Below are 23068 nucleotides of genomic sequence, written 5' to 3'. Positions count from 1 at the left end.
GGCAAATCGCAAACGTGTTCGCAGAAAGCAATTTTTGGCTTTTACTCCATTATCATCGTTAGGGTTAAGATGTAGGCGGTGATCGGCTAGGGTTACGAGAAACGTCTAGCCTCTCAATGGCAGGGCTTCCGCCAAAGGTTCTCACAATTGCGGGTTTTCCTATGAATTTTTGCGATTCAATCGCCTTAAATAACCTTAAGTTCCAAGAATTGTTAAAGAGGCATACGCTTGAATTCAAACATCAACCATAGCTATGTATAAAATTATTTTATGAATAAAGTTTCTTAAAACGACTTAGCTAAAGTTAAGGTAAATTAATGACGATTAAAATAGTTAATATCAATTATACTTTTTTAATTATTTAAGATAAAGGTAAAAAAATCTAATTTTCATTCATTTGTACACTCTTCTAGAATGCCACATACACGTTTTTAGATACTTAAAAGGACTTTTCAAATTATTTAGAGTTACAATAAAAACATCAAAATTAACACGATAGCGCTAAGAAAGATAAATACTTGAATACATGCTAACTCTACAAATCGAATCCGAAAAAAAGCACGCGTTTCCGTAGTCGGCTCTGTAGGTCATCGACTGGAGGCATTATATATTTATAGGCCCGAATTCGGGTTGCGTGGTTCCGAAATCTTTGGCCGGAAGGTTTTATACTAGTCCTACAAGAACGGAAGTTGCACTATGTATTTACCGGCTATACCAAGATATATCTAGTTTGAGGACGTTTTTTACGGAAAGTTTGGGATATACATAGTGTTTCTGATAAGTCTGCCATACATTAATGGGGATGTTCTTTGCGAAATCAATTTTGAGTCGAAAATGCTCTATACTTCTATCTCCATTTTTCCACAAGGGACACTGTTTTCAAGTTAAGATTGTCCATAGTATTTTACGTATGATCCCTTAAATTTAATTAAGAAACTGAAATACAATGATTTCTAATTTAATTAAGGGGTCATCCCTAAAACACCCATCATATCATAACTGGAAAATACTGACCATAAGAGCAAAATTTCATAGAACATTTATGAGTCAAAATCGAAGAAATAACATCCCAATTAATTTATGGCATACTTATCAGTAACACGCTGTATTCAAACCGTACATAATCACCCAAGATAATAATACAATTCCAAGGGAATAGCTGCTTAATTTAGCCATAGACTCTACAGTTCTAAAAGTTGTGCCGTGGAGATCCCCAGTAGACCCGATCCAATAGGTTGAGTACAATTTCGAAAGCGCCAGCCAAGACAGAGACGTACCTTTTACAATAACGCACCCTACCGGTGGAGAGGAAAACGAATGAACTTGTCCAAGGGGAAGCAATTTTAAATGTTGAAATACCACTGTGTCTAATTTTCACTATTATTAAAAAGATATCTTTAAACCAAGACGTAAAAAATAAAGAGCATTTTTTATCAACGCTAGAGATGAAATCTTCAAACTGAGAGTCGTATTGTAGCAAGCTAGTTACTTTTAGTTGTATTATTACCTTGTGATAGCCATAATAGATTTCTTGGAATATTGTGGCTTATCTTGTCCTACCACTATGGTTACTTGTAGTTGAATTATTACCTTGTGATAGCCACAATAGATTTCTTGGAATATTGTGGCGGCTTTTTTTGTCCTACAACTAAAGCTCAATATTGGACCAAATATCGATAAAACACGTTTGGCGAAAGATAAAACGTGTCTAATGCATTTCGGTTAGAGTACACTTTCTTTGCTTAGAAAAGAATCTTTCCTATAAAGAGATACTTAAATAATCTAAGCCTTTCTAAGATTTATCATGTTACAGACTAAACAATTAAAATAGGAAAAATTAGCAACAAAACCGTGAGAGGCGAAATAACCCGGCCTCCTTTTACGTCCTCCCTTGTATTTTGAAAGGGGGACTGGGACTATGGCGCACGAACACTTAGGCATCTTAGAACTTCTCCCTAGAAAACTAGATATCGCTTCTGGAGGGCAGTAAATCTTTAAGTTCGTTCATGGGGAATATAAGAAATTTATAACTGAAATAAGGTAAAATATATACTAAGATATTTTAAAATGTTGAAAAAAAGTGTATAGAAGGGAAAACTATTTAAGAAAATTGGATAAATTCAAGTGTAGGAACTTTAGAAGTTTTTTCTTTAAACTAAAGCCTTCACCGATAAGAAATAAAATTTACAAAATTCAATTTCGCTTGAAGGATTTATACAGGGTGTTTCTGAAAAGTCCATCACAAATTAAGGGGCGTGTTTATTGGACCAAACTGAGCGGAAAGTACCAAAGAACATGGGGTGTACAACATTTTGTTACGGAGATATGGCCTTCCAAACATTCGCCCCTAAAACAAGGAAATATCCAAAAATGAGGAGTAACACTTAAGACCGACTAACCAGCTTGTTTAAAATTACTAGACAATTTCAATAGCCTTTAATCGAACAATTGATTTCTACCTTTACTAATCAGAAGCGTATAAATGAGTAGAAGTATGCCTACGGTGGTAATGTAAAATTAATCCCAAGTGACATGATGTTTCAAGATCTTCCCAGCACCAAGTAAAATGGTTCTGATTGAAGGGACTTTTATTAGCACAGCGTAAACAACGTTATTTTCAGGAATTAGTCCAAATGTCCACGGGCGGCATTACAAAAACGAGGCAGTCTTTCGAATGATACTTGGACATGTTGGAAGATCCCTGGCTTGTTCCTGTTATCTCAAACCGTAAAAAGCTACGCAAATCTTCATCATCACGGACAACACTCTTGTACGTTAGGTATGACCTTGAGAAAACCTAAAAGGACATCTCGAATGTATTTGAAAAACCCATCTCCAATTAAGGGGCGTGTTGTTTGTTTCCAACAGAGTAAACTCGCCCAGAGAACAATTACAATGCAGAGCCACGTTTCGGCGTTAATGGCCCACAAAGGTGGTCCCAAACAAAAGAACAAACTTTAATTTGTTTCGTTCAGTAAGTATTTCATGTGTCATAGATAAAACGCCATGATTAATGCACAAAGAAAATGTTATTGACAAGTTTTCGGACCGCGATGCTGAAATGTGGTGGTGCACCATCGTGCATGAACCACATTCTGTTTATTAAACCTAAGGGTACGTCTTCGAGTAGTTCTGGTAAATCGTCCCGTAAGAACTACAAGTAAGCCACACCGTTTAACCTGGGCTCTAGGAAATATGGCCCAATTAAATTGTCACCCACAATACTACACCACACGTTTAAGCTGAATTGTACTTTGTGAATTCTAACGCAAGTTGCGTGTGGTTTTTTCTTAATCAGCAAACCAATTGGCGGCTGCTTGTTTTTGGATCGTCCTCGAAAATAGTGAGAACTTCGCCTATTCTTAAAAAACAGAGCACTAAAACAGAGCACTATGTTTTTTAAGAAAGGAATAAAAGAGGTTTCACGTACATGTGTTTGTTTTATTAAACTCATAATTCAACGAAGTCTGTTACAATGCCTTTCTTCACAAATGCCGAATATGCGGATATGCACCTAATGTATGGACTAGCCGAGGGGAATGCCGCTGCAGCTGTACGCTTGTATCAGGAAAGATTTCCGCAGAGGCGACTACCAAATCGACTGACGTTCGAGGCTGTGGACAGACGTTTGAGGCAAGATGGACGAATCCAACCGGCTGGACCTCAACCTAGAGCGAGAGCCATCCCAGAGGCCGTAGAAGACGAAGTTCTCACCATTTTCGAGGACGAGCCTGAATCAAGTACCCGCCTAGTTGGTCGCCGATTAGGCGTAAACCACACGCTCGTGTGGAAAATCCTCAGAAGCCACCGGTTTCATCCTTTCCATGTTCAAAAAGTTCAAGGTTTGAATCCAGCGGACTACCCACGACGCACGGCGTTTTGTCAGTGGTTTCTGGCTAAAGTAAACGATATCGATTTCCCACGGGATTTGTTGGTTACTGACGAAGCTAACTTTTCACGGGATGGTATTATTAACTTACATAATAAACATCAATGGTCCCAGCTAAACCCCCACGCAACTTGCGTTAGAAGTCACCAAGTACAATTCAGTTTAAACGTGTGGTGTGGTATTGTGGGTGACAATTTAATTGGGCCATATTTCCTAGAGCCCAGGTTAAACGGTGTGGCTTACTTGCAGTTCTTACGGGACGATTTACCGGAACTACTCGAAGACGTACCCTTAGGTTTGGTAAACAGAATGTGGTTCATGCACGATGGTGCACCACCACATTTCAGCATCGCGGTCCGAAATTATCTTAACGCGACCTTCCCTTTGCGGTGGTTAGGTCGAGGTGGACCTGTGGAGTGGCCTGCTCGATCACCCGATCTGAACCCTTGTGATTTCTTTCTTTGGGGCCACCTGAAAGACTTAGTTTATCAGACTGAAGTGCCCGATGTTGAAGAGCTACGTCGACGAATAATTCACGGCTGTCAAACAATTCGCGAAACTCCAGGCATTTTTCAACGTGTAAGGGAATCATTTGTAAGACGTGCTAATGTGTGCCTTAACGCGGGTGGTGAACACTTTGAACAATTTTTGTAACTAGTTGCAATTAAATGTTAAAACTTGTCAATAAATTCATTTTCTTCGTGCATTAATCATGGCGTTTTATCTATGACACATGAAACACTTACTGAACGAAACAAATTAAAGTTTGTTCTTGTTTTTGGGACCACCTTTGTGGGCCATTAACGCCGAAACGTTGCTCTGCATTGTAATTGTTCTCTGGGCGAGTTTACTCTGTTGGAAACAAACAACACGCCCCTTAATTGGAGATGGGTTTTTCAAATACATTCGAGATGTCCTTTTAGGTTTTCTCAAGGTCATACCTAACGTACAAGAGTGTTGTCCGTGATGATGAAGATTTGCGTAGCTTTTTACGGTTTGAGATAACAGGAACAAGCCAGGGATCTTCCAACATGTCCAAGTATCATTCGAAAGACTGCCTCGTTTTTGTAATGCCGCCCGTGGACATTTGGACTAATTCCTGAAAATAACGTTGTTTACGCTGTGCTAATAAAAGTCCCTTCAATCAGAACCATTTTACTTGGTGCTGGGAAGATCTTGAAACATCATGTCACTTGGGATTAATTTTACATTACCACCGTAGGCATACTTCTACTCATTTATACGCTTCTGATTAGTAAAGGTAGAAATCAATTGTTCGATTAAAGGCTATTGAAATTGTCTAGTAATTTTAAACAAGCTGGTTAGTCGGTCTTAAGTGTTACTCCTCATTTTTGGATATTTCCTTGTTTTAGGGGCGAATGTTTGGAAGGCCATATCTCCGTAACAAAATGTTGTACACCCCATGTTCTTTGGTACTTTCCGCTCAGTTTGGTCCCATAAACACGCCCCTTAATTTGTGATGGACTTTTCAGAAACACCCTGTAGATTAATAATTTTTTGCGCCAAGTTAAAATATAGGAGTTAAAATTAAATTATAGAAGAAACTATGAAGGATTTCAAAGCAGAGTTCGGCCGATATTTTCAGATTTTTTTTTCAGTGTTTAACTAAGCTAACTTGATCATCTCTGGCTCAAATTTAGTTTTTCTCGATTCAAGGTTTGATAGACCCAAAGATATACCCAACATATCCCTGCAACTTTCCTCTCTCTTTGCAAATCAATGACTTACCCCACATCTTTCTAAAAATTCTACAATTCGCTGAATTATCCTAGATCATTCTCCATATTCCTCAAATCCCGGATTTATCCCACATCTCATCCAGTTAATTTACAAACCAGTGACTTATCTGATACATGTGTCTCCTTTTTTAAATCCCTGAACGTTTTCTCCAATGTTGTAAATACCTGGCCATTTCCCCACCAATTTTGGAAATCCCCGACCATTTCCCCGCCAATTTTGGAAATCCCCGACTATTTCCCCGCCAATTTTGGAAATCCCCGACTATTTCCCCGCCAATTTTGGAAATCCCCGACTATTTCCCCGCCAATTTTGGAAATCCCCGACTATTTCCCCACCAATTTTAGAAATCCCCGACTATTTCCCCACCAATTTTAGAAATCCCCGACTATTTCCCCACCAATTTTGGAAATCCCCGACTATTTCCCCACCAATTTTGGAAATCCCCGACTATTTCCCCACCAATTTTGGAAATCCCCGACTATTTCCCCACCAATTTTGAAAATCCCCGACTATTTCCCCACCAATTTTGGAAATCCCCGACTATTTCCCCACCAATTTTGGAAATCCCCGACTATTTCCCCACCAATTTTGGAAATCCCCGACTATTTCCCCACCAATTTTGGAAATCCCCGACCATTTTCCCGCCAATTTTGGAAATCCCCGACTATTTTCCCACCAATTTTGGGAATCCCTGACTATTTTTCCTAAATAGAAAAATATAAATCTTAACAAGAATGGCCAGCCTACAATACTCCCATTTCTTTCTTAAAATAAATACCTATATATACATTAGGTAGACCTCAAAGGGCTATTTTGATGGCTAACCACTATCTTCTGAAGTTCTGCTTCAGGCGAAATAGTTTTGACCCAATTTTCGCCACTTCTAAAGAGAAACCTTAACTAGCCCTTTGGATTCAATTGTCGGAAGTCGGTCAAGCGTCTCATATAGAAGCCAGCGAAATAGCAAGTTCAAGTTTGTCTTTTACACGAAAAAGGCAAGTGACACTTTTATTTTTCAAGTTCAAAACGGCGCAACTAGATTCCGAAGTAAGTGGAATTTCTGGGAATTCTCTTTTTAGATTTTCTTTTCTATTTTTGGCGCGCAGAGTGGAACTATTGACTTAACAAAAAGTGAAAGAATTGCAAATATTCGCTGCTCACCGACTCGATTCAAAACTCAGTGTAATGGGGCTTTAAAACGTTTCAATCAAAGTGAGAATTGAAGAAAACAAAAACAAAGAAAAGTTTGATTTTATCTTTCGAAAAAAAAAACACCTCTAAAGTTAATTTTGCCTATGTCTAGGAAATTAATAATAGTTTGCCCTGCTTTATTTTCGATGTCCCCGGATTACCCAGAATTTTTCGCCATTTTCCAAGATTTTATTAACGATTTCCCAAAGATTTTATTAACGATTTCCCAAAGATTTTATTAACGATTTCCAAAAGATTTTATTAACGATTTCCCAAAGATTTTATTAACGATTTCCCAAAGATTTTATAAACGATTTCCCAAAGATTTTATTAACGATTTCCCAAAGATTTTATTAACGATTTCCCAAAGATTTTATAAACGATTTCCCAAAGATTTTATAAACGATTTCCCAAAGATTTTATAAACGATTTCCCAAAGATTTTATAAACGATTTCCCAAAGATTTTATAAACGATTTCCCAAAGATTTTATTAACGATTTCCCAAAGATTTTATTAACGATTTCCCAAAGATTTTATTAACGATTTCCCAAAGATTTTATTAACGATTTCCCAAAGATTTTATTAACGATTTCCCAAAGATTTTATTAACGATTTCCCAAAGATTTTATTAACGATTTCCCAAAGATTTTATTAACGATTTCCCAAAGATTTTATTAACGATTTCCCAAAGATTTTATTAACGATTTCCCAAAGATTTTATTAACGATTTCCCAAAGATTTTATTAACGATTTCCCAAAGATTTTATTAACGATTTCCCAAAGATTTTATTAACGATTTCCCAAAGATTTTTTAACGATTTCCCAAAGATTTTTTAACGATTTCCCAAAATTTTTTTAACGATTTCCCAAAACTTTTATAACAATTTCCCAAAACTTTTATAACGATTTCCCAAAAATTTTATAACGATTTCCCATAAAATTTATAACGATTTCCCAAAAATTTTATAACGATTTCCCAAAAATTTTATAACGATTTCCCAAAAAATTTATAACGATTTCCCAAAAAATTTATAACGATTTCCCAAAAATTTTATAACGATTTCCCAAAGATTTTATAACGATTTCCCAAGATTTTATAACGATTTCCCTAAATTTTTAACGATTTCCCTAAATTTTTAACGATTTCCATAAATTTTTAACGATTTCCCTATATTTTTAACAATTTCTTAACAATGCCTTACAAGAATATTAAAATCAAGCTTCGCTTTATAAAATTATACTCTATGTAGATTTCAAAATCTACCAGGAAATTTAAGAAGTGATTTTAATCTCCGATTCGATTTTCTCGCAAAATAATTAAATAAAAATCAAATCTGCACATTCATCAATTAATTTAATCCAATTTCTTAAACTTCCTTAAATTATTTTAGGCCTGAATTGATGTTAACTTCATCATAATATCTTTATAAGTTTTATCAAATTAAAACAATTTAAATTTTCGTTTCCATTAAAAACACTTCATCCCCAAGAAACTCAATTCAAAATTTGCATAATTACTTAAGATAAAAACAAAGATACATTGTAAAGAACGTATAAACATAACAAAACTAACTTCACTGACATAGAAAGCAAGTCATAATAAACCTAGCATTTCATACAAAATACTTACTTTGTTACAAATGCAAATTAGAACTACATAATCCAATTTTCACGAGGAAAATTATTTTTTCTTTTATTTCTGTAGAACAATTAGCATATATATCCCAGAGTGTTTTTTTTATTATTATTAAACCCCAGGTCTCTTATAGACATACAATAAGATATGGTCCGTGAAGTCTATGACCTATCCCGTTCATACTACGACCAATAGTGAGTTGAGGTTGGTTCAGATAGTCTTTGAAATAGCCAGCAGAAAGAAGGGAAAAAAATTCCCACCACGCTCTTAACCTCTTCCCATTGATTGAGATCTAGATCGTGGCGCCGCTATACGGGACTTAGATGAACTACTCAAGAGGAGCCAGTGCCAGACGAGAACCGAATAGCCGATTCAGTCAAAAATACGATTTGGTAGTCAAAATAATATAATAAAAAATACTTGGTTTCAAAATTGGAAAGGTGCTTGGTAAGTCGGTTTATTCAAAAAGTGTGGGTTGAAATTGAATATATGGGTAGGAATGTTGCTTTGGTATTATATTTCAGTTCCATTATAACAGACGCGACTGAACTGAAGTTAAAACTAATTTGAGTTTCAAGGAAAACACTAGTAGTGTTATCTATGATTGACTGACGGATTGACCAACCGACCAAAGAGAACATGCCATGAGGAGCAGAAACTTTGTAAATAGGAGCCGACTCTGAATTTGGAGAAACTAGTTCCGGTTGTTCACGTGACCATGTTGTCTACTTTAAAATTACCTTTCGTACGCCAACGGTCAATTCAGAGATCAACCCTTTTCCACCACTAAAAATAAGCAGCCGACATAATTTAACCAATAAAACGCGTCGCTGCTTAGCCAATCAACAAAAACCGGATCTAGTTAGTCCAAAACAGTGCAGGCCGGGCTTTTCCAAAGCCTTATGAAAGGCTAGACTTTCTGCTCCTCTTGGTCCGACTGATTAACCATTTGACTGATTTACCGACTGACTAATAATCACCCATTAATCAATGGCAGACTCATCAGAATCACCCTGGATGTATCCATCCTAATTCAATCTTTGACCTTTGCTAAGTTCTAAATTTGAACTACATTATACTTTCATCTGAATTGTGGTTACTGAGGAAACACGTTGACTACATTGGTCAATTTGAGTGGATACGTTGAAAGATCTGCATGGTGCGCCCTTCGTTTCAATAAATTACCCCTCGTACAAGAAACAAAAGACTTCATCTCAATCTAAAATCAATAGAATTAAAGCTTACCGTTACTCAGATGCACTGGACGTGTTTGGAACTTCAACTGATCGCGGTACTCTGCCTGTGCCTTTGACATTCAACGTCACTTTTAAAGCTTATCATATTTTAAGCGTGTATAAGGATAAAAAATTTCAATGTATTTCTCCGCCGAGTCAAAATACTAGCACCTACGAACAGGGAGGAGTAGAAAAGGAGTCGTATTCTACCCCGCGAGCCCAGACTCCTCCCACAATAGGAGAAATGGGTCGAAGGGAGGGATTATTTTTTTGTCACGTGGGTTACTGTTTGAATATTGAATTACTATATTGCGCCCTCTCTCAAACACAAAGTGTACGTACTATTTTCAAAATTAACCGCGCACGTGGCGTGTTGTTTCTTGTACTCACTGAACTAGTTATTAAGATTCTCACGAGAGGGAAGTTCGTTGTGCGCGTTTTTCTGGAAATCTGATGCCGCTTGCCACGTGATAAGTTCTAACCAAGTTTTCTCTTATCTCTTCCGTTGTTATTGAAGTTGAGAATTATGGTTGCCAGTCTAAAAAGAGCTTACAATACGACTCCTTATCTGCGTCTCCCTGCTACGAATTATTTTTAAAATCATACGGCTCCATTGAAAGTAAAAAAAATACCTCCGTTTTAACTGTTCTTTGAACTTTGTTTTTTTTTCTTTTTCTGTTCCAAGAAATTTCATTAAAAATTTATGCAGCTAAAAAATTCTCTTAAAACATTTTTTTTACGGATTCTACTATTACAGTTGAAACGTTAACCTTTGAGCAATTCACTTGAATAATAAAAGGCTTTTTTATGTGAATTAAGAACTAAGACTAACTCAATGACGCACGTGGACTCTAATATCGAAGTCACGTGATGAATTACTCACGCTTCATTGGTTTATTTCGTTCAGTAAAATCATACACGCGATGTATTTTCTCACTTATATAGTCGCCTCGTAATACCAGAGAGAAATAAGTAAAGGTGTGGAAACTTGGGCAGAAATGTAGGTCTGAAACTGTGGGTCAGTAGGACTGCTCTTCCCTCGTTCCAGAGCTCCATATTTGTCATGTGACTGGAAGTTGATCTGGCCATTTATGCAGCTTATTTCAGCTACTAAAGCCATGTTCACACTTACACAAGAAACCCATTCGAAGCACTTCAAAACGCTTTCAAAGTGACATGTGAACGGCACAATACGATTTGAAAGCGGTTTGAATCACTTCGAACCGGTTTACCCTGTACAAGTGTGAACATGGCTATAGTGTAGCCAAAATGCAGGAGTTTCCTCTTCCATTCTAAATTCGCTGTTAGTATGTTGCTAAGTGACTAGAAACCCAGAAATTATGGCATTTTAACAGAAAAGAGTCTGTTGAAATTTAAATTTGTTTTATTGCATATCGCATACGTCGTTATATGCGATTGAACGTCAATAAATTAATAAATAGTATAATATAGTATAAAATGTTGTAGAATATTGCAAATACAATTCGTGATGTAAACACAAACAGATACCGCGTGGTACAGGCATATTATACAACTATTTACATATTGTAAATATAAAGCGGGTAATTATCAAATTCCACTAAGATATTTGCAGGGAATTTGGTATAGTAGTTTTGATTATCGTGCTGTAAGAGTTTTGATTTAATTTGTTTGTATCATTGTTATCAGGAATTTATACGTCGTAGCACTGAAGAATGCCTGCCTTTCTTTTGAACCAATAGCTCAAAACGACGAAGTATTGCATGTAGGTGCGTATTTAACACGTCATTCTGTTCACGTGATAATCCGGCCCTTCTTATTGGCTGACATATTAAAGAGAGATGGAAAGGCAAAAACGAAGATTAGACTGCCACATTAGAGATAACGGTAGGGGTACGTTCGGAATTGGGCTCCACCTATTGAAACGTTTTAGCTACGTTGGACATTCCTAAGTGCTACTATCTATAAACTCCTGGTATCATTGTTATATTATTGTAAAATTAATCATATTTTGAGCACTATATTATAATTTAATAGTTTTAACAAGACAATATCGTTAATATTCTTCGGCTTTCTCATCGTCTTCCAGATTCTGAAAATAACTCGTACTATTAATACCTTATGATCACAATTAAAATTAAGTTAAACCTTGGATAGGTTTAACTGCAATAGACCCTTTTCAAAAGAAGCGGTGTTAAACAGCGCTTGTGTTTGACCACCTTGTTTGCTTCAGACGGTAAATTGTACAACAAAGACGTTGTTAGATTATGACTTTAAACTAAAACTTTGGTAGACTGGTAACTTTGAAGAACTCTATTTAACGTGTTTGGATGTTTCGTTTTAACCCTATTTCAAGCAGACGATAGTATACTACGGCCCTCGTTTTGAAAAGGGTCTATAAAATGAAATATATCGCGTCAGAGAAAATACGGCAAAAGGAATAGAAGTTCAAGCAAAGATGAGAATATTTAAAGACAGGAATACATTCAGCTATTAGGAATCATTGTGTAGCCATTTTCACTCAACATATCTCGGCGGATTTTTTTTATTAAGAGCTAGACTAATCATTATGACGAATTCTATCTCTTTGCACGTTGAACCTTGTTGATAACAACCAATGCAATCACAGTGGGAAAGACGCCAACAGAATTATGATGCGTGAAAGATTTTACTTAAGCCCGGCCCACAAAACCCGCATAGAAGCTAACACGAGAGATATGGAGACACAATTATTTCTACTCGATGTATGAATCCCCGATATTTCAATGCATTTAAATCAATACGAGGAGTAGCGGATAAGCCAAAAATGAAAGGATTAAAACAAATTAATATCTTTATATATTGATTTAAAGGAAGCGCGGCTCCGTTGATTCCCCTTATAAATGGCTTTTCTGCTACACAGTAGCTAAGCTTGCTAAAGGCTACTTAAGCCAAAGGCAGGAACCAATGGGAACTAGTGCATTAGGTCTGATTGGTTCCTGCCTTTGACAAGGTAAAATTCGTGTCCAGAAGATTAACCAGAATGCTAGGGGTGATCATGGAGCCGCGCTTTCCTTTAAACAAGGGTAACTTTCTATTCCATTTGCTGTATTTTCTCTGATCGCGTAAAGAGAGAACTTACGTCTAATTCTTTAAGTATTTCATCAACAAAGTCGGACGGATTTAATTTATATTGAACAGCGCTATTAACAGCGTCATTGAAGAGCTGAACAAAAAGAAAACAAAATGCCAGAAACAAAAGAAAATTACCATTTTTGAATAATCAGACGTCATGCTGTTTCTAACGTCTTTACAAAAAAAACTCTAACAGACATGAAAATGAACTGACAACATCTCTTGGGGATAATCTCATCAGAATTAATTAAGATTTATCAATTTTAATTGAAACTACGTCTTTGTAAGCCTATTAAAGTTAATCCAGGACATTAAAATTCTGAGAAAGAATAAAAGAACCATTAGCATTATCTAAGAAACTTTGCTCGAAGTGGACAGGAAGGAAGAGATTAAAACTTAATAAGTTTTAATGTACTTTTAATCTATTAATCGCAAGAAAAATTATCTAGGTTCTAGATAAGCAACTAAGACATAAGAATCATCAACAAGCAGTAAAAGAGATTATTTTGTTCTTTTTTGTTACTTTTTGTGTTTTCATTTAAAATGTAGGCGGCAAATTGAAACCCAAAGGCCAAAAAGCTAATCTATAGGACCATACGTTTATAAGATATGTTCCTTAAGTATGACTCAACCTATACTTCGTAACGCTTCAGACTTACTGAGAGCTTGTTCGAGAACGACGAGCGAGAATTAACTACACGCGGTTAATTTTGCAGTCGATCTTCCTATTTAGTCTGCATTACTAAGCCTTTGACAGTGCCTCACCAGGCGTCGCTGTACTAGAATCTATGGCCTAGGCTACGTCACTTCATATGACAACCTCTCAATAACCAGTGACAAACATACGGAACTTATCTTATGAACTTATGAAAGGACGTAGTGAACCAGTTTTCTAAATTTAAGCAAAAATCGGTTCCACAATGAAAATTTTGTACATTTTTGGCCGCCATTTTTCAAAATGGTTGCGCATTTTAAAAATATTTCTTAATTCCTGCGTACTATTTATGAGTAGCCTAACGTCCCTGTAAAGTTTCAACCTTCTAGGAAAAGCCATATTTACTAAGTTTCGATTATCAGTCTATTTGTCAGTCGTCTTGACCTGGACGTTTCTTGAGTAGAAGCAAGAAGTGATATCTAGTTTATTAGGGAGAAGGTATAAATTCACCTCATTTCCAGCTTTATCTCCAGTCCAAACGTAGGTCCGGAGATAATCTCCGCCTCTAAATTACAACCAGCATCTCATTGGTTCTTGAAAACTCACGTCAGCGCGACGCGAATGACGAAAATTACGCTTTTTCCGACTGAGGAGAGGCGAAATAGTCCATCCTCCTTTTACGTCCCCCCTTGTATTTGGAAAGGGGGACTGGGACTATGGCGCGCGAATACTTAGGCATCTTATACCTTCTCCCTAATAAACTAGATATCACTTCTTGGTAGAAGTTGGATAATCCATGGATTGAATTGATGAGTCTAATACGTTTAAGTTTTAACCTTGAATACGGTCTTTTTCAACTTCTTAAGCCTAATCGTGTCTGAAGGTTGCCTAAGTGCAGTCTACCCTTCTGAAACGTTATTATGTAACTACTTACTTTAACTACGTTAGTACCGTCAGATGCCGAGACAAAATACAAAGGGATTCCAAACTTTTTAGGGAAATTGAATGTTTTTCTCGTAACCACAGGATCGGCTGCAACAAAACGCAACCAACAATGTTAATTTTAAACGTTGCAATACTGTGAAAGCCTAGTATAGGGATTAAGGACACTTTTTAAACGCGGTTTGCTTCCCTTTCTGCAATTGCATTCATTGCTTTTAGCAGAATAAATTCAAGAGTGAAGAACTAAACGATATGACAGTGTATGTGTAAGCCTTAGGATATAATAATGCCAGGCTTTTCCCAGAAATGTTTTTCTAAAGGCAAATTTGCCAGTGGAGACTGGAGAGCTATCCGTTTTCATTATCTCCAAATGTCCAACGAGCCGAAAGTGGTAATGTAATTTGTCCAGTGTTTCAGACACAATAGAGTGAAGCCAGGATGAAAGTGATAGTATTTACTGTACACTGACTTTACCTTCACTGTTTCTGGATAACTGGACAGATTATGAAGGATAATACAGTTTGCTTAGAAACTTGGAGCTAAAACAGCAGATGGTGAGGATAAATGTTAAAAGGCTAGTGTAGCATCCAAAACCTAACAGGATCTCTCGAAAAGACGAAAACCTTGTACAGTCACCGACGATTTGCGAACCACGGTCTCGAATCACGAGGTTAGTTTTGGCGAATAGACGTGAGCTCTCCTAGAATTTTAGAGACTCTGATTGGAAAGTCCGTCAAGAGCATTTTCCCATTGGCTGTTTCAAATATCCAGTTTGATTGCAGTCCCTCCCCACAAACTGTTGACGTCACTAGCCCCGAAAACCGAATTGGCAATAAGATTTGGGAACTTAGTAAAATTTCAATTCTTTTTAATTATTACAAGATAACTTTTTGCAACTAAAGACATTTTAAAATTTAATAATTTTTCCACAAAAACAAAGGGTTACTACCCCACTTCATTTCACTGCAAATATCTCTGATTGACCGAATAGTATTTTATACCTTTAGATTACTAAATGAGCACATAATTTGAAATATTCTATAGCGATTATGATTAGATATGGTGTCATTCAAGGAATCAAGTTGATGGACTTAACGTTGCATCGCATAATATTCTGTACATTGGCTTTATTTCACTGAACGTACTGAAGTGGAATAATCAATTTTATGAAGACACTTTCCATAAGCCTTCAAGATCTCTTTAAGAAAGCGGAAAGGGCCTTGAAACGTGCTGAATAATGTGCCAGACTAAAGAGCTCGAAACTTAGGCTACAGTTATTTTCAATAGCTAAGAGACTCGAGACTTGACTTGGGTTGGCTCTACGGTTGAAAACAGTAATGGATAAATTCCAAGTTTTATAAATTTAGCAATTTAAAATCTATGGCTTTTAATACGAGTAAAGATAGCTTTAAAAGTTACGTATTATGATGAGAATTTGCGGAGAAGTGTTTAGTAGAGTGTTAAAAATTTGGCTTAGCAAACTTAATAAGCCTGGCAAAATAAATGTCGACTGTTCCATTAGAACTTAAAGGGACTGTAAAGTCGTCGGTGAACCGTTGTATTTATTTTTAAGTCACCCCCCTCATCATTGACGTCAGCAGCTAATGTAAAACACGTCAAAGAGGAATTATTTCGTGGTTGTAAAGCGGTTCCTCAGATTCGGTTAATCTCTCGTGTGATTGATGTGACCCTCCATCAGAGGCTGCCGGCTCTGTCGTATCCCCAGACCCCACTCCCGAGAGTCTGAGACCCAGCTGCATGCGTCTCCTATAGAACCGTCAACCCTCAACCGTAGCAATAGCAACGGCGCTTTGATTGGTCCAATTGTATCACCTGTTGGATAGGGCTGAATAACACAAAAGTAGGAAAATGCCTTAATACTTTCCCGGAAAGAAGGAACGACTTTCGTTTTTACCCCCGGTGGGTTGAGATTTCAATAACGACTTATCAAAAAAAAAAAATCAACGGTTCGCCGTCGACTTTACAGACCCTTTAAGAGATATTGAAAGAAAGTGTTAAATTGAAGGAGTCGTTTCAGGAATCTAAATAGTCATAATTTGGGAATGTTTGCGAAGAATATTTTTTCCGAAGGCTTCTAATTTGCATAAAAGTTTGAAAGATTCCGGGTCCGGGAAACTTTTAATATAACTATTCCTCAAAACCATTAAAGTCCTATTTGAAGACTCAAGGTCTATTCAGATTAGAGTTACGATATATACGATATTTACCATCAATTTTATTGGCAGCGCAGAAAACGGGTATTTCGGGTCTATATTCCTTGAGTTCCTTATACCAATTTGGCAAGTTTTTATAAGTAATCTTCCTAGTGATATCAAAAACCTATTATGGAAATACATACACCATTTTAGTATTATCCTCGACTTCAATAAAAATGTTTCGATAAAATACAAATATTGATCTATAAACGAATAAACATCAAAAGCAAATAGGTATAACGGAAAGTGAGAAAGTTTGCTTTCCGTATCTCCCAATAGACCCTTTACAAAAAGGGGAGGGGCGTAGTGTCGTCTGCTTTATATAGGGTTAAGACGGAACATTCGGGCGGTATGTGGACAGCAAAGACGTTAGATAGGGCTTGGAAGTTAGCAGTCCATCAAAGTTGGTCCGTATTGTCTAACGTCTGTGGTTCCACCTACCGGATACTGCGTCTTTATAAAACAAGGTGGTCGAAAACCATACTCTATTTACCCCTGACCTTTGAAAAGGGTGTATATAGTTTTTCGGTACAAAGTTAAGCTTTCTATCTCGCATTCTGGTTCAACCAATCAACACTCTACTTTAATATTAACGCCATCTTTTTCTCTCTTCGCCTAAAACAATTTGGTTCTTGAGGTACTTTGCTTTTAAGAATATTTTTGGTTCTTGGAGATATAAGCATTCGCTTTGGGCATGAGCCAAGATTAGAGAGATACACGACCATTGAGTGGTGTACTGAGAGGGGAGGAGCTACTTCCACATGACGTCAATATTGGCAGTCTAATATGTATTGCCTAAGCTGACGACTTCCAATATGGTCGCCAAAACCGAGGTAAGAGATAGGAGGGTGTGCCGTCAGTAGCAGAATGTAGTGGTGGGTGGGAATGCAGAAAGAAAGCTGAAACCAACCAATATTGCTTCCAGAACCATGGCTAGACTAATGAAGGTATGATAACCCAAATGAAAGTTGTCTACAGTTCTACACCGTGGGATATGTATTTTTTATATATTTTTTTGACCCAGAGGCAACGTCAATCAGACAGTTTCTTTTTTGTTATATATATTTGCTTTTGTAAACACAAAGAAGAACAGTTAGAGATTAAAATCTACTTACAAGTATACAAGCGTGAGCTTGATGGTAATAAGACGGGTGCATGCTACTAAACCTTTCTTGACCAGCTGTGTCCCAGAAATCTGAGCGCGTGAATAAAAAGACACAAATCGTAAACCTCATTGGAAATTCCAAAAAAAAAGAGAGATAAAAATAGCACGTGAATATCATGCAAATGATATATATTTGTTATTGGTTTTGTCACTATAAGACGATACCGAATCCGAATGTTGACCTTAAAAATAGGGCAATCAAAGGTTTGCCTTTCAAACGAGTTTACACTACCATGGACTATTCGAAATCGAATAGCTGCATAAGTCTATGCGAGAGCCCTAATAGTCAGATTAGATTAGAGGCAGCTCGGCCTCTTACTTTTTTTAAACGACCCATTGATATTTAGGAAAAAATTAAATTAACGTTTAATATTAATTGACTTTTTTGCATGAAGATTCTGAATTATGTGTATGGTTTTTACATGAAAGTTCTAATTAATGTGAAATGTTTCTACAGGAAGGTTCTGATTTATGTGTAATGTTTCTAAATAAAGATTCTGAATTGTGTTATTTTTTTTAAAAAAATGTTTTGATTTATATGTAATGTTATTTAAATAAAGGTTCTGATTTTATGTAACGCTTATATATAAAGATTTTGATTTATGTGTAATGTTTTTTAAATAAATATTTTGATTTATGTGTAATGTTTTATATCAAGGTTGTGATTTATGTGTAATGTTTCATATCAAGGTTGTGATTTATGTGTAATGTTTCATATCAAGGTTGTGATTTATGTGTAATGTTTTATATCAAGGTTGTGATTTATGTGTAATGTTTTATATCAAGGTTGTGATTTATGTGTAATGTTTTATATCAAGGTTGTGATTTATGTGTAATGTTTTATATCAAGGTTGTGATTTATGTGTAATGTTTTATATCAAGGTTGTGATTTATGCTGTATGTGTAATGCTTTTACACGAAAGTTCTGAATTATGTGTAATGAAATTTAATAAACGTACTAATTTAAGTGAAATGTTTCAACATGAAGATTCTGATTAATGTTAAAGGTTTCTACATGAAGATTCTGATTAATGTTAAAGGTTTCTACATTAAGAATCTGATTAATGTCAAAGGTTTGTACATGAAGATTCAGATTTACGTGTAATGTTTCCACATGAATATTCTGATTTATGTGTAACGTTTATAAATAAAGATTCTGATGAATGTGTAATGTTTGAACATGAATATTCTGAATTATGTGTAATATTTAACTTATGGAGACCAAGCTTGATTAACTTGAGTTACACCAACTAAATATTTTCCTATATTTGAAGGAACCATTAAAAAGACATCAGAACCCATTTCCACAAATATTTTTTCATCAAAGGACGACGTTATAAGAGTTCAAATGTCTCTAAACAACAATATTTTTCTTTTAGCCGGACGAAAAACGTCTTTATCGCAACCTTGAAACTTGTTTCGAATAAATCGATTTTGCAACTAATTTAAAAAGGATAAAAACGCCTTGCACCATAGCGTACTGCACATTTGCACCATACGTTCAGGGCATACTAAAAATGCGTACGTCAACCCGACACCCTGTGCACTAAACTTTTACAAGAACTTATAAGAGTTCAGCTAAATTGAAAAATGAATACTTCAAAGCACGTGTGTTGTTTTTTTGCGCCAAAATTGCTTGAAAAAGCGCAACAAATTTTTGTAGACGTTTTTTTTTGCTTAATTTCTTAAACTCAAAAACACTGATTAAACCGTAAATTCATAAGATATGTTCCATAAGTTTGTCACTGGTTACAAACTGGAGCTTGTCATGAAGTGACGTAGGTCATAGGCTCTCGTAAAGCGACGCCTGCAGGTGAGGTTCTGTCAAAAGCTTAGTACAGACTAAATAGGAAGATGGAAGTCCTGCAAAATTAATCACCGAGTGTAGTCTGCAATTCGCGCTTGCAGTTCTTCCTCGAACTAGCTCTCAGTAAGTCTACAGCATTACGAAGTATAGGTAATGCCATACTTATGGAACATATCTTATAAACTTATGAATTAAACTAACTTGAAAATAATGGAACTCACCAACTACTATACTTTGATTATTTAGCGTTGTTTTGTGTCTATATAATGTTAAAGCGTATGTTGATAATTGATGTGGTTGGCTTTAGAAGAGAAAAAATAGTTGAGAAATTTTGATTGGCATGCAGAAGTTTTTGAAACGAGGGGCTAATCACTACTAGATTTCCTGTACATCGATTACGGGTTAAGTATAATAATTACAGCTAGACCGTTTAAACATTTTACTCGTAATCCGTATAACTACAAAGGTACCGATTTTGATGAGTGACTGGCCCCTCGTTTTGGAATTTCAGCTCACTATCCATCCAGTAAGAAACGCTCCACCAGCCTGCAAAGTAAGAAGATTTAATATCAATAACCAACAATTTAAAATGCATTAAATATTACAACCGCTTCCTCTAAGCCAAGAGCTTAATTTTCGCAAGAAAATATTCCTGTTTACTTGATATTACAAAGTATAAGTGTGAATCGTGTATTTCAACATAGTATTGACCAGAAGTGAGATGAGACTAGAAGTACTGAGCTAACCAAATTCTTCACTCGGCGAAAGTGAATATTCTTCATAACACACCAACGGTTGGCCCTCTGGTGGCGGTTTCAGAATTTCCCCTCCAAAACGTGAGACGCTCGCGGTGGTAGACGGCCGAACTAGATTCAAGGAGCCGCGTCCGTGTTTCGCCGCTTTAGGTTGAGGGGAAGGGGGTAAGAAATGTTTTTGGAACTCGACCAATTTTTTACTCTCTAGAGTAGGCGCGATTGAAGCGGCGTAAAATCCTCAAATTTGTTCACTAATGCCAGGATCTATTACCAATGCTAGAGCCCTTCACTTCTAGTCTCATCTCACTTCTGTATTGACTAAACAAACACCCTATTTGAATTTTTTATGATTAAAAACCCCTCACTCTTCATTCCAGGTTTATTATTCAACAAGGTCTTGTCACACGTTCGGGACTAGAGTCGTCAGGCCATATGATTGTGACGTAGCATCGCGAGGTCAGTAGCGAGCGCAATGTTCAACACGCAGCGAAATAAATTATTCATGACGCAAAATTTATCATACATAATTATTAGTCTAGCTCCTTTCTCATAGCACGCCTAGATACGTTGCTTGTAATACTACCAAGATTGAGTATTTCTGGAAAGTAAAGTTTGACCTAATTTATTCTGAATGAATCTTTGATTGATTACCAAGTAAATTAAAATTTAGAAGGGCTTCTCTATTAATGAAATTTATGTTTCATTTAAAATAAGACAATCTTACAATTAATATTAAAAATGATATATTATCAATCAATTTTAACCAGAACCATAAGGAGATCATCTCTCTAAGGGCCCAAGCGCTTCTATTAATTAGCAAAAACATCTAGTTCTGCTAGATGTGACGTAGATTTTGTATAGGGGCTCCTTCCGAATTTTTCGTGAAATTCGCGGGAGAGGAAAATAATTTTCAAAATCAGCCACGACCGATATCCTAAGCCGGTCGTGGTCTAGAGGCGAGCTCTGAGATAACGCTCCCAAGCGGTTGGGAATCAAACTAAAACAGGCGGGGAGGCGAGAGAGGAAAGACTGAGGGGAAAAATAAGTAAGAGAATTTCCAGAAACCCCCAACTCTCTCAGACACAAGAGGTAAATTCGCGCTTAGTAAAAATCTGTCGTGAGAAATCTTTGAAGGAGGGAAAAATGTTCAATGCCGGGTTACTCTGCAGCGAATGCGCTTGGCCTCTGTTTAGGCTATACAATTATTATACCACTTGAGATGAGACGGATGGCTGACCAAATCGGACATACATACATTTCAACCGTAACATAGAATCTTGGGCCCTTAGAGAGATGATCTCCTTATGCCAGAACCCAGAAAGGTATGATAAAGCTAGACTAATTTAAAATTCATATCACTGTTCGGAAAGATAAATTTGCTTGTTTAATATTTTAATAGAGAAGAACGGTTGCAGCTGTCCGTTGTATCATAAGTTCATGAGATATGTTCCATAAGTTACTGAGAGCTTTTCATGAAGTGACGTATGTGAAACGTCATAGATTTTCGTAAAGCGACGCCTGGTGAGGCGCTGTCAAAGGCTTAGTACAGACTAAATAGGACCTAGATGGAATCCTGCAAAATTAACCACCGAGTGTAGTCTGCAATTCTCGTGTCGTTCTTGAACTAGCTCGAGCTGTAAGTCCCAAGAATTACGAAGAATAGGAAGTGTCTAACTTATGGACCATATATTATAAACTTATGATTGTATATTATTAAATCAAGACAATTTTTCATAAGATACTTGGCATTTGAATCCGTACAATATTTTCTTAGGAATAAATTTTCCCATCAGATTCAGGTGAGAAGGCTTCGGCTCAACTTTATGTTATAAAAAAACAGGGGCCCAGAGGGGGGAGGGGACTACAGAAATATCACAAAACTCGCAAAGGAAAGGAGGTCAACGTTCTTATATTTCGAGATGATACTCAACAAAAATCGGGATTTATTCCCAGAAAAACAATTTCGAAAAACTATCGCTACATACTTTTTGGATAGATGCAAGATGGTGAACAAGAGGAACAAGGCATACTTTGGTAGGATTATAACTAGGCATATGAGGGCATTTACCTTTACAACTACCTACGTGCCTTAGTACAGTTTACATTCCATTTAGGTAAATGGTGTTCTATAGGTTTTGCAGAACAAGTCTGCAAAAATGGGAAGGTAGCCGTGATAGTTCTGTATTGTCTAGCAACTAATTTTCATCATTGGTGAGGATACGCGTAATGTTAGTGAATTAGGCGGAACGCTAACTGTGGAAACACTCAGGTTTGGTGGGACGCTTGAAAATGGGGAGGAATAGTAGGACACAATGGTAATTGGCTAAATTTGTTTTAGAGACACATCAGATACCATTGATTCGTAAGAAGCGATTGCCATCGAGTCCTAAGAAGAAGCGATTGCCATCGAATCCTAAGAAGAAGCGATTGCCATCGATTCCTAAGAACCGATCACCACCGAGTCCTGAGTCCCGATCACCACCGAGTCCTGAGTCCCGATTACCACCGAGTCCTGAGTCCCGATTACCACCGAGTCCTGAGTCCCGATTACCACCGAGTCCTGAGTCCCGATTACCACCGAGTCCTGAGTCCCGATCACCACCGAGTCCTGAGTCCCGATTACCACCGAGTCCTGAGTCCCGATCACCACCGAGTCCTGAGTCCCGATCACCACCGAGTCCTGAGTCCCGATTACCACCGAGTCCTGAGTCCCGATCACCAC

The 23068-nt window shown here is 36.8% G+C and overlaps 1 protein-coding gene and 1 long non-coding RNA gene across 3 annotated transcripts in view; both read right to left on the bottom strand.

Annotated features, from left to right (window-relative positions):
• Positions 1-4680: 4680 nt before the first annotated feature.
• Positions 4681-23068, bottom strand: part of LOC149616086 (uncharacterized) — a 105407-nt gene continuing 87019 nt past the window's right edge. Inside the window, exons 2-3 of the long non-coding RNA XR_016375792.1 lie at positions 4831-5389; positions 4681-4741 (exon numbers count right to left, since the gene is read on the bottom strand). This is a non-coding gene — a long non-coding RNA (uncharacterized LOC149616086). The remainder of the gene's footprint in view (positions 4742-4830; positions 5390-23068) is intronic.
• LOC149616092 (rab-like protein 2A) overlaps positions 11080-23068 on the bottom strand; it is a 60179-nt gene continuing 48190 nt past the window's right edge. For both annotated transcript variants that reach the window (XM_089856328.1, XM_089856327.1), the window contains 7 exons: positions 20108-20137; positions 19813-19892; positions 17735-17814; positions 16632-16743; positions 14396-14493; positions 12814-12897; positions 11080-11784 (listed from right to left, as the gene is read on the bottom strand). In XM_089856328.1, the coding sequence (XP_089712454.1) occupies positions 11749-11784; positions 12814-12897; positions 14396-14493; positions 16632-16743; positions 17735-17814; positions 19813-19892; positions 20108-20137 (520 nt within the window). In that variant the 3' untranslated portion in view covers positions 11080-11748. The remainder of the gene's footprint in view (positions 11785-12813; positions 12898-14395; positions 14494-16631; positions 16744-17734; positions 17815-19812; positions 19893-20107; positions 20138-23068) is intronic.

Source organism: Phalangium opilio, unplaced genomic scaffold (assembly GCF_054372755.1).
Source record: "Phalangium opilio isolate 3A_F unplaced genomic scaffold, DU_Popi_V2 ptg000217l_1, whole genome shotgun sequence".
Classification (NCBI taxonomy): domain Eukaryota; kingdom Metazoa; phylum Arthropoda; class Arachnida; order Opiliones; family Phalangiidae; genus Phalangium; species Phalangium opilio.
The sequence above is the reverse complement of the archived record's forward strand: the minus strand, read 5'-3'. Positions and strand labels throughout refer to the sequence as shown.